A 10,813-nucleotide genomic window follows, 5' to 3' on the forward strand; every position below is an offset into this window, starting at 1 on the left:
TTTTCATAGAAACTATGCCTATTCAGGGCAAAGTTATGTCTTACGACATAGTTTTGTAGGATAACTTAATTTCTAAAATTATGCCAGATAAGTGATAGTTTCTATGTAACTTAATTTCTACAGAACTATACCGGACAAGACATAGTTTACATAGAAACTATGCCTTGTCCAATATAGTTCTGTAGAAATTAAGTTATACTACAAAATTATGTCGGAAAAGGCATACTACAGAATTATGCCGTAAAGCATAACTTTGCTAGAATAAGCATAGTTTCTATGAAAATTTTATCTTGTGAATTTTCTTTTTTATTCTGCTGGGGTTAGAATCGAGATGTCAAGAATATTTTTGATCACTTTTTATTACTTAAAGTGCCTAAGGGGAAAAAAGGAATAATTAAAGTCAAGCAATTTGAGGTACAAAAATCAAAAGGCCCCCCCCCCCCCCCCCCCCCCAAAAAAAAAAAAAAAAAAAAAAACCCCACATTCGTGCAAATGACCCCTAATATTTCATTTTTTTGGTATGGATTTACCTTTAAAGGCGTTGGTCTTTAATTTTTGACTGAACGGGAATTTGAATTCGAAATTTTTTTTTTTTTTTGCGACGGACAAAAATTAAATACCAGCAACTTGAGGGACAAACACCACTTTTTTTTGAGCGGATTGCCCTTTATTTGGGGTGATCTTTATTTTTTGTCCTTCAAATTGGTGGTCTTTAAATTTTACCCTTCGCCTAACACTCCAAGGGTTCGAACCCCAGCTCAGTAAAAAAAAAAAAAAAAAATCGCAAGGCAAACTTTATAAAATTCTGTTAATTCTGCCCAGCAAAATTCTGCATGAAGGGCAGAATTTAAAGACCACCATTTTGAGGGGTAAAAATTAAAGAGCACCCCCAGCGAAGGGCAATCTTGCAAATTGCCCCAAACAGCAATTCGAGGGACAAACAAGGAGGGCAATTTGCAAATTGGGCCCTAGTATTTTGAGCAAATGAAAGCTCAGTATCAAGTAGTGTAACGTTAGCCCACTCCAAACTGGTCCATAATGGAGTAGAGAAAGAAACAAGGAAGTGTCACCTATTTGAACTCTGCCAGCCCTTAACCCCCCGGCCTCAAATTGCCACCACTAGTCAATTTCCATCCATTTCTCCAACTCCCAAAAATTTAACCCAATTAGATTGATTTTTGGGATTACTTGGCTTGAATTTCTCGAAGTTGGTTGAAATGGATGGAAACTGACTACTGGAAGGTGTATTTGTATTTGCATTCTTTAGCATGTTTCTTTATAGTTGGTATCAATGCACTTCATATATCCAGGTTTTTAATAGAGAACTGTCTTAGTCCAAATTTTGCCAAGTAAATTTGCTATCTTCACTTCTGATTAACTTTCTTGTCAGGATTACTTATTCTTGCACTGTATGCAAATGAAATTTCCTGCTTCTTGATAATATTACTCTGTAATTATTTTTGGAACTATCAGTATTGGTATAGCAGTGGACATGTCATGTTGCTTCTTAGAATTAATGCATGTGATAAGGGAGCTAAATTATTCAAGAATCAAATAAATTCTTCTCCTTTTGTTACAATAGAAAGAATACAACTGCTGTAATCTGGCGAAATAGGAATTAATTCTAGAAGACGGTGCTTATATTGGCAAGAATTGGCAGTGCATCATTAAATATGTACAAATTATTGAGGAAAATAAACCATGGGGTGTTTTGGTCCTAACTTTCTATTTGTCTTAAGAAATTCAATGAACATGTACAAATTATTAGTTTAGAACCCAGTAACTTAACAAAACTAGAATCCTGAGCCCATAAGCTTCAAATCTTGGCTTCGTCTCTGCTAGTCATCCAAAAAAATAGAAATGAAAGAATATAATTGAAAGGAAAAAGGAAGTAGCTAGCCCCAAATGTTTGTTTGTTTGGGGGGTTGTGGAGAAGGGGCCTCATTTAGACCTGTATGGCTAAAACATTAGATGTAATTTATGTTGTGTCCTAAGTTATGTTTTGTGTTTGTCAACATACAGGCAAATCGACTGGAGGTTCTTCCAATGATTCCAATTCACTAACTCCATTTTCCACCAGGAAAGACATGGCCAAACCCCAAGTAATGTGAACATCCAAGTGACAGTGCATTAACCAGACTCCTATTTAACAAAAAATTGTAAGTCCAAAGGCTCAGCAGAAAAGAATAAGCATTTGTTAAAAGAGATTTAAGTAATGTAAAGATTTTTTTATGCTATAAGTGTAATTTAATCTATTATAGCATATTCGTTGGAGTAGCATTTTATCAGGTTATCAATTACTGCTTATCATAGAAATTTACCTTATATGTAAGTACTTAAACAAGTGACCAAATTTTCTAAAAACATTTTACACTAACAGTAGATAAAACTTGTTTTTGTAATAAATATACACGTATGTGGCACTTTTCTCACCTGGGTTGTTAGCAACAAATCTGATAACCGACCACCCATTGACAGGTACACTTGCCGTGTTTCTGCTAGGTGGATCAACAAGGTTGAATTTAGATGTATCAGTTTGAGGATTAAAGTTCCCAAAGCCCTGCGCAATGATGTAAAAATCATATCCGTGAAGATGGATTGGATGGTTTTCACCTGTGACGATGCTTGTTCCCTGTAATACAACTTGAACTCTTGTCTCGTATTTTAGTTTGTAAACTTTAGTTCCTGGAACAGGTTGCCAGAGTGATCGACTTACATTGCCAGTGTAATCAAATTTCACAGGTGGGACTGCTGGGAAATCAGTTGAGAAAATGCCAGGTATCCCGTGGTGATGTGCTTGTAGAATGGAAAAGTTGGGCGGTAGCACAAAAGACACATTGTTCATACTGGCAGTGAATCGAGTTCCATTTGGGCCTTGACAGCTGCTGGAGCTTGCACCTGGTTGGAAATAACAAACTTAAATGTTAAAAATATGATTGTCTATGTTCATTTATCTTTTGAGTTATCCAATTAAGGTGCGTCTTTTGGGGCATCCCAGAATGTTCAGTAGTACTGCTAATTATTATTTCATGTAACTAGGGGTTTAAATGTTGATGTAGTGGCTTATTGTATAGCCATTCGATATTCAGACTAATTCAAATTTGCACCTCATAGGGTTCACTAAAGGGCAAACCGCTCCCTGTCGAAGTTTCTCCATTTCTCAGAGTTGAACCCAAAATCTCTAGTTAAGAGCAGAGGAATTTCATCCATGCCACCACACCCCATGGTTGGTGATCTAATAGCTATATATGTGAGTATACTTTGTTGTTTCATAAGAGTAAACTCTCTTTTAATATTATAGCAGTGTGCTTTATAGGTTTGTTTTCCTTTTTTCATCCTCTTTGTGCCTTATAGAAATACTTATTTTGTAAAGAGATTAGCTTATATTCCAACACACCTCTAGGGCAGTCGTTGAGTCCCACCCCAACCGTGAAGAAGAGATTTTCGTCAATTTCAGTTGGCACCTCAACCTTTCTTGGGCTTCTGAAACTAGCTGTGAAGGCAGTGGCAGTTGCAGTGTCATTATATACTGGTAAAGATGGGAAAACTGGATTGATCTTGATTCCCTGAACAGAGCAAGGAGTATTCTTGTACTCAAGGATAGCTGTCGTAGTGGTGTTGTCAAAAGGTGCTCCTTGAGCACTTGCATAAGCACGCGCCGCCATGTAATATCTGGCTGGTGGCTGGTTACTAGTGATTAAGACATCAGTAGTCTGGCCTGGACCTAACATAAGCACTGATGTGGTGAAGGGTTGAACATAAGAGGCGTCTGCTCCAACAACTGTTAGCTTGTGGTTTGCCACAGTAAAGAAAAGCGCCTGGTTGAGTCCAGCATTGATAACTCGAAGGAGGTTTGTTTCACCAGAGTCCACCAGGACTACGGTAGTATCTGCATGAAGGTGAATCCAACTAAATGATTTCTATGAGAACATGATAGATGAGCATGTTACTCTGAATCCAAACTAATGAATGTTAGGATGAACTAGTTAGTTTGACAAGGGGCCCTTATACTATGAGATAAATTTATGCCATTATTTAGCATTAGTATCACACATGCTTTTTGTTGACTATCATAGGAGAAATTGACATTAAAAGTTTTGGAGTAATATTTGAATTGAATATCGTCAGTGCTCTTGAGATATTTCTAGCTCTGTTATGTGATCATGAGTCTTAATAAAAAGGGAGTAGAGATGTTTTCAGAGTTTAATTTCTATGCATTGACAATGTATGAAATATTTACACCACGAAGTCACTTACAAGGAGTATTCTCTATGCTAAGCAGTAAGTACTATAAATAGTAACCTGGTAAAAATGATAACTAACCTGCTGTCACATGTCTATTATACTACACTGGTAGTGTAAAAAATCTTTACGCTATCAGTTTATATAACTCAAATCCATTTCTTAGAACTAACCTTTACTCGAACACCTGTAGAGATCACCTGGTTGACCATTAATGGTGTATGCATCCGATGCATTAGGAGCTGCTCCTGTTCTCGTGGCTTGTCTTACTACGTCCATAGGATTTGCATCCCACCACTCACCTAATCACAAAATGCCATACAACTACTTCAATGGGAAGCAGCTCAGCTAGTAAGTATTGATACACCCTCGATTCTTTTCAAGTCTTTTGTTTAAAATGGGAAGAAATCGGTACCAAGCAGAATGGGCGTCTCTCTTTTGGGCTTAGGGAATGGGTAGAATTCTCCTTCTTTTGGGCGGATGATTAAAGCTCCGTAAACAGTGGCCCTGAGCCATGAGCTGTGGGCGTGCCACCAAAGTGTGCCTTCCTGTCCTTGAATTGTGAAGCGGTAAGTGTAACTCCCTCCTGGTCTAATTGGGCATTGTGTTATAAATTCTGGTCCATCTGCCCATGCTGTTCTTATTTGCTTGACTCCATGCCTTTCCAAATGCAACAAAGTTGTAAAAACCACACAAAAGGACAACGCTTATGCATGATATCGTTGTGTTCAGTATATGGATTTAACATATGTATATATTGATAGACGGCAATGTGAAGAATTTTCGCACTATCAATATATGTATTACAACTTGTCTTTAATTTTCAAGATACTATGTCTAGTTTTATTAGACGATTACTTATAATTATTGTTTAGATAACTTGATAGTATAACAAGTTGATATTGTCTGTGTACTACATATGTTAAATTAATCATATATGCACATCTTATAAGTTCATTTGCATTCTGCATGCATGAACTTACCAGTGAATGGTGACATTGTATCGAGCTCTGTTAACTACGTTGATGACTAAATTATCACCATTGTTCACTTTCAAGGTTGGTCCAGGAAATTGTCCATTCACTGTTATAGTATTATGGATCTTGCACAACCTCCTTACTGGTGTTGCTTGAATCTGTTCCATAACAACAGAGCTCAGCATCTTCCAAATTCTAACTAAAATCTCAAAATGTTAATCAGCAAGAGACAAAAAAGATTAACGCAAACAAGAATGACATACAACAAAATCATGGTAGTGTGTTTCTGCACTTGCATTTGCTAAGAGAAGCAAAATGGCGATGAAGAAGAAATAGCGCAAATTGTTGGATATTCTGTTACCAGCATCCATTGTATTTCGTTTCTTAAATTCTGTCAACTCTTAAATTCTGTCAAGTAATGGAAAATGCATGCAAGATTTGCAAATAGTAAAGATTTGATAGTTGAGTCTTAATATTTTTATAGGAGAGGAAGAAGGAAGAGAGGGTGGTTTGAGGTTTGCAGATTAGCTTTTGATTCAGCATGAAGGTCAGCTAATTTTATATGGCCAAGTATAGTTTAATACCCTGTACAAGTTGTTGCACCCACTGTTGCAGAAAATTTTTGTAAATGCTTGTTTCATACGTCTCTTCTTGAGGTTACAATATTAAGTTTTTACTTATTCACATTATCAGTATGCATGTTTCTTGTTATGATTATACTGTATAATTTATACGCCATGCCACATAGATTAAAGGAAACTTCTCTATCGTTATCTTGATTATTTTTGAGTAATACTAAAAGCTAGCTCATCAAACCAATCTTCTTTGACCAAAGAAGGAAATCTTGTCTTGTACATATATATGCATCTTCAAATCAATACATGCAAGAAATACTAAACTCCGTCCCCACCATAAAAGAGGAAAATAAACCTCTAATTAATTTGGGGTGTGTTTCAATCGAGTTCAAATAATATATGCCGTCCGTGTAAATAATGTTTGCACCATTTGGTTATCTTTACCTATTGTAGCACGTAATAAAATATTTATTCCCTTCGTTCACTTTTACTTGTTCATTATGAGCTTTGCACGCCTCTTAAGAATTAATAAATGAAGTGTATATTTTACCATAATGCCCATAGTAATTGGTGTATAGTCTCAATAGAATTGAGAATGAGTAATTAATGTTAAGAGTAAAACAGGAAATAAAGGTCTGATATGCTAAAGTGGATAAGTAAAAGTGAAAATTTATTTTTAGGATGGTGTAAAGCTTAAACTCGTTTCAATAAAGGATTTACATTGTCATTAGGGTTACATACATAATGTGATTGTTTGCTCTTCAACTCTCGTTTATTACATGATGCAATCAGCAAGACGATCTATACCAGACAATATAGCTTTAGTTACTTCTTATCATGGAAATATGGGGAATTTAATAGTTGACCAAAATATTCTACTACTTATTATCTTATAATGCGTGGTACAAATTTATGCTAGATAGTCAATTATGGTTAATCTAAATTCTAAAGGGTGATGATATGATATGCCTAAATTCAAATAACTTTGAAATGTGTGTGTGTGTGTGTGTTTTTTTTTTTTTTGGTATGAGTAACTTCTTGTTGTCGCACAACTGTTGCACAACAAAATCTCTATTCAAATGCTAGAAAGACCATCATTTAAAAGACGGGAAGTTAAGCTTGTCAATTGTCATGTGAAAACGGTTTAAACAATGGGCAAAAGAACAAGCTCAGAAGTTTTCGATACTGTTCCATTAGAATAATCAGATTTTAGAGATTAATTTGATAGAGTGTAACAAAATTTTCGGTTAGTAAAACTTTTTACCCCAAAATGGTACAGTTGAATTTATTTAGTGGTTTAAAGAATACGTGAATTGATTCGTTAGAGACAAGAATAAATTATGAATGCCAAGTAAAACAATCAAGTAAATATGAAATAAGAATATATTAGATTGAGCCCGGGCCGTATGAACTCAAGGAATCTCTCAATGAGGATGACTACGAATGAACACTTCAGCCTTGAAGAACCCTTTGGATTCGGTACAAAAAGTAAGTAAAAGTATTATAATTTGCTTGTGAACGTAAGTGTATATTGTTAAGCTAAAATTGGATGTCCTCTAACACTGACATTGGCCTCCTTTTATAGGTGAAAACTATTAGCATAGAGCCGTGAATCGTGCCCCATAATGGACAATAATGACTAATAAATGCTACTTAATTACAAAGGCATAACGTTTGGCTACATATCCGATCCGGATATGTAGCGCCTGAAACTCATAAATGACTCGTAATTGCTCCATATTCTTTGCTCCGGGTTCGTGTGGAATCATTTCCTTCAGGTTCTCATGTGAAATGCATCTTCAACCTTTCTTATCTGCCACATGTTGAATTGTCGATACTAACTCGTGCCACGTGTAATGTAAGATTTCACCCTATACAAAAACCTAAAACGACAAGCTTTGATTCTTGTGACATCCTTAAGCTGGCCAGGCAGGCTGTTTATTGTTGGAATTAAACCAAGATTATTAATCCAATTTTGCTTAGGATTGGTATTTATTTAATTCATACTTACTTAGGATTTATTTGTCTAGTTCATATTGGAATGGGTTTTCTAGTCCTAGTGTATGCTGGTTTTCTAGTATTATAAATAGGGATGATCTGTCACATATTTTTATTGTAGTGAGATTCAAGAGTTTTGAGTAGTAAAGCCTCCTACCTTCTCTCTTTAGTTTGATAAATTTCTTCTATATAGCCATTATTGAGTCTTTCACGTGTGCTTATATTATTCCTTTGAGTATTTTTAGGTCCTTCAAATTGGTATCAGAGCCTATGTGAGATCCGATCAAAGCCTCGTGTGAAATCCGACATATATAAAAGAATATGAATATTCCATATTTACCGGATTGTCCCGTTTTTGTGTTTGATGGCAAAAATAATTTTGAGAATTGGTATCAACAGATGAATTTCTTTAATGTTGTTAGACTATGGTCCATTATTGATGAAGGGTTTGTGGAAACCGCAGAAGGCACAACATTGACTGGTGAAGCAGCTACACAATTGGAGAAAAATATGCAATTGAATTATAAGGCATTCTACTACCTCAATAGCAAAGTCCGATTACATGTATATAACAAATATTTGCATGCAAAATCAACAAAAGAGGCTTGGACAATATTAGTGAAATCATATAGGCGTGCCGCAGATGTGAAGAGAGAGAAACTTCAAGAGCTTTGGAGACAGTATAAGTTGCCCCAGATGAAACCAACAGAATCTGTCAAAGAATTTTTTACAAGAATTATAAAAATAGTTAATGATATGAAGGTCAATGGAGAAGTATTGGAAGATGCTAAAGTTGTTGAGAAGATATTGCAGTCTCTGAGATTAGAATTTCACATTAAGAAAACAGTTATTGAGGCAACCCAGGATCTTAATACATTGAGAGTTGATGATCTAGAAGATGAATTGGTGGCATATGAGATGTCATTGAATCAACAAACACATGAGATAGTGGATGAGGCATTGCAAACAAAGGATGAACCAAAAGATAAAGAAGAGTCATCGAATCTGGCAGAAATAAATTAAGAAGGCCAGAATTTAGAAATTATGGAGAAAATAAGAGAAGGTAGAGGAAATTTTTGTTGTGGTATAGATGTCTTTGATTGCAGTACAAAATCCAATAATGTTCAAATTTATTTATCAATGATTTCTGGGATAGCTAAAAAGGATAATTTGATTGGGGCTGATGCTCTTTCGGTAGAAGCTACCAGTGTTTCAAGTAATGAAATATGTAATAGACATGATTGGTCTATACAATGTGGGGCTATTGAGAAAGGAATAGAAGTACCCGCCATTATCACACAAGAAAAATTGTTTAAATGTATTGAAGATGAATCTAGTGATGAAAGAAGCAAAAGAGTTCACCAAGAACAAGTTTTTGATGATTTACCCAAAATTGAAGCAGAAATAATTAAGGGTCTAGATCCACAATTGATGTGCATGATTTTGGATATTGAAGACGCAATCAATTTTGAACCATTACCTGAGATTGTATATTTTGAGGAGCTTGAAGAAAAATTATTTGTTGATGATACTGCTTTACCACCTATTGGAAGGTCAACTAGAGTCGGATGGGCACGCAAGACCAAGTACAAATCAAGTGAAGAAGCAAATGATTTTAAATCAAGACGAGTTATTAAAGGATACAAAAAGAAGAACAAATATGCTCATGATATTTTGAAGATGGAGAAAGTCAAATTAACTTTGAATCTTGTTGAAGAGAAACAGAAGCTGACTAAAGATGGCACTCGCAAGTTTGTTGATGCTACGTACTTCAGGAAATTGTTCGAGAGTCTAAGGTGGTTGACTTCTACAAGATATGATATTGTTAATGGCACGCTCAAGTTTGAAGATCTTGGTTTAAGGGAGGCTATGTTGGAATTAAACCAAGATTACTAATCCAAAGTTGTTTAGGATTGATATTTGGTATTTATTTAATTCATACTTAATTAGGATTTATTTTTCTAGTTCGTATTGGAATGGGTTTTCTAGTCCTAGTGTATGTTGGTTTTCTAGTATTATAAATAGGGATGATCTGTCACATTTTTTTTATTGTAGTGAGATTCAAGAGTTTTGAGTTATTAAGTAAAGTCTCCTACCTTCTCTCTTTAGTTTGATAAATTTCTTTTATATAGCCATTACTGAGTCTTTCACGGGTGCTTATATTATTCCTTTGAGTATTTTTATGTCCTTCGTTTATGAACAACTTTTTCGAAAAGAATTCGTCCTCCCCTATACGCTATGTTCAGAATATTGCATCATTACACAAACCGAACGTGTTGACCAAATTATTTTTGTACATTATCACGACATACACACAATATTAATTCGATGAAACTGCTCGGTATTAAGTTGACTTGCAAATTTTCTCATTTCAACGTACATTGCTTTCTCTTGGGTTTTCTTGAAAACTCATATTCACAATTAGTTACGAGTGGTTGTGATTTATGAACACTTCAATTATATCTCTGTTTTTGTAGTCAAACTGAGAAATTACGTAACATACTACTTTTATGTACAATGCAAATAAAAAACAGTATAAATATACAGCATGGGGTTTATGCTATTTTAGTTTAGTTTAAAACTGTGCTCTTTTATGTTATTTGGTTACTTAACTAAAGTAATATTTTTTTTATAATTTTTTAGTATTTATCCTCACGAACCAGCCCAGTCAAATCGCATGAAGTTGGCCAGCCAACTGGGGCTGGGTTAAAAGCCTCATCTTTAATGAACTGAGAAAATCTTAAACCAACTCCCCAACTAGCAGGTAGGGTTCCCACTTCCTATATCCCTAGCGGCCTAATTAGATTCTTTGTTGCGAATTTGACATTATATCCAGTCAATCCACTAAATGATACAAATGAGAATATTTTTATCGTATAGACATACTTTTATCTCAAAATGACTCCCGTATATCATGTATATTTTATGTGTGTGATATACATATGTGGCATTGAGGTTCTTGTCCAAGTGTTTCCAAGCAATTTCAAGAACACCCTTTATAAAACAAAGAAACATGTTTTG

General features: G+C 35.1%; 2 protein-coding genes across 2 annotated transcripts; one reads left to right on the forward strand and one right to left on the reverse strand.

Annotated features, from left to right (window-relative positions):
• Positions 1–2,011: 2,011 nt before the first annotated feature.
• On the reverse strand, positions 2,012–5,860 carry LOC132614315 (laccase-12-like). Its single transcript, XM_060328729.1, has 8 exons — positions 5,827–5,860; positions 5,483–5,610; positions 5,226–5,377; positions 4,658–4,902; positions 4,416–4,544; positions 3,398–3,889; positions 2,434–2,898; positions 2,012–2,142 (listed from the first exon to the last, which is right to left on the reverse strand). The coding sequence occupies exons 1-8, from the start codon at positions 5,858–5,860 to the stop codon at positions 2,012–2,014; spliced, it is 1,776 nt and encodes a 591-aa protein (XP_060184712.1).
• Positions 5,861–8,113: 2,253 nt separating this feature from the next.
• On the forward strand, positions 8,114–8,815 carry LOC132614321 (uncharacterized). Its single transcript, XM_060328740.1, has one exon. The coding sequence runs from the start codon at positions 8,114–8,116 to the stop codon at positions 8,813–8,815; it is 702 nt and encodes a 233-aa protein (XP_060184723.1).
• The last annotated feature ends 1,998 nt before the right edge of the window (positions 8,816–10,813 follow it).

Source organism: Lycium barbarum, chromosome 1 (genome assembly GCF_019175385.1).
Source record: "Lycium barbarum isolate Lr01 chromosome 1, ASM1917538v2, whole genome shotgun sequence".
Taxonomy (NCBI): Eukaryota; Viridiplantae; Streptophyta; class Magnoliopsida; order Solanales; family Solanaceae; genus Lycium; species Lycium barbarum.

Coding starts and splice junctions, on each gene's coding strand:
- LOC132614315 (XM_060328729.1), bottom strand. CDS start 5,860: ATGAAACAAGCATTTACAAAAATTTTCTGCAACA. Junction 4,545..4,657: donor AGAGACGCCCATTCTGCTTG/GTACCGATTTCT, acceptor TTTTGTGATTAG/GTGAGTGGTGGGATGCAAAT. Junction 2,899..3,397: donor ACTCAACGACTGCCCTAGAG/GTGTGTTGGAAT, acceptor ATTTCCAACCAG/GTGCAAGCTCCAGCAGCTGT.
- LOC132614321 (XM_060328740.1), top strand. CDS start 8,114: ATGAATATTCCATATTTACCGGATTGTCCCGTTTTTGTGTTTGATGGC.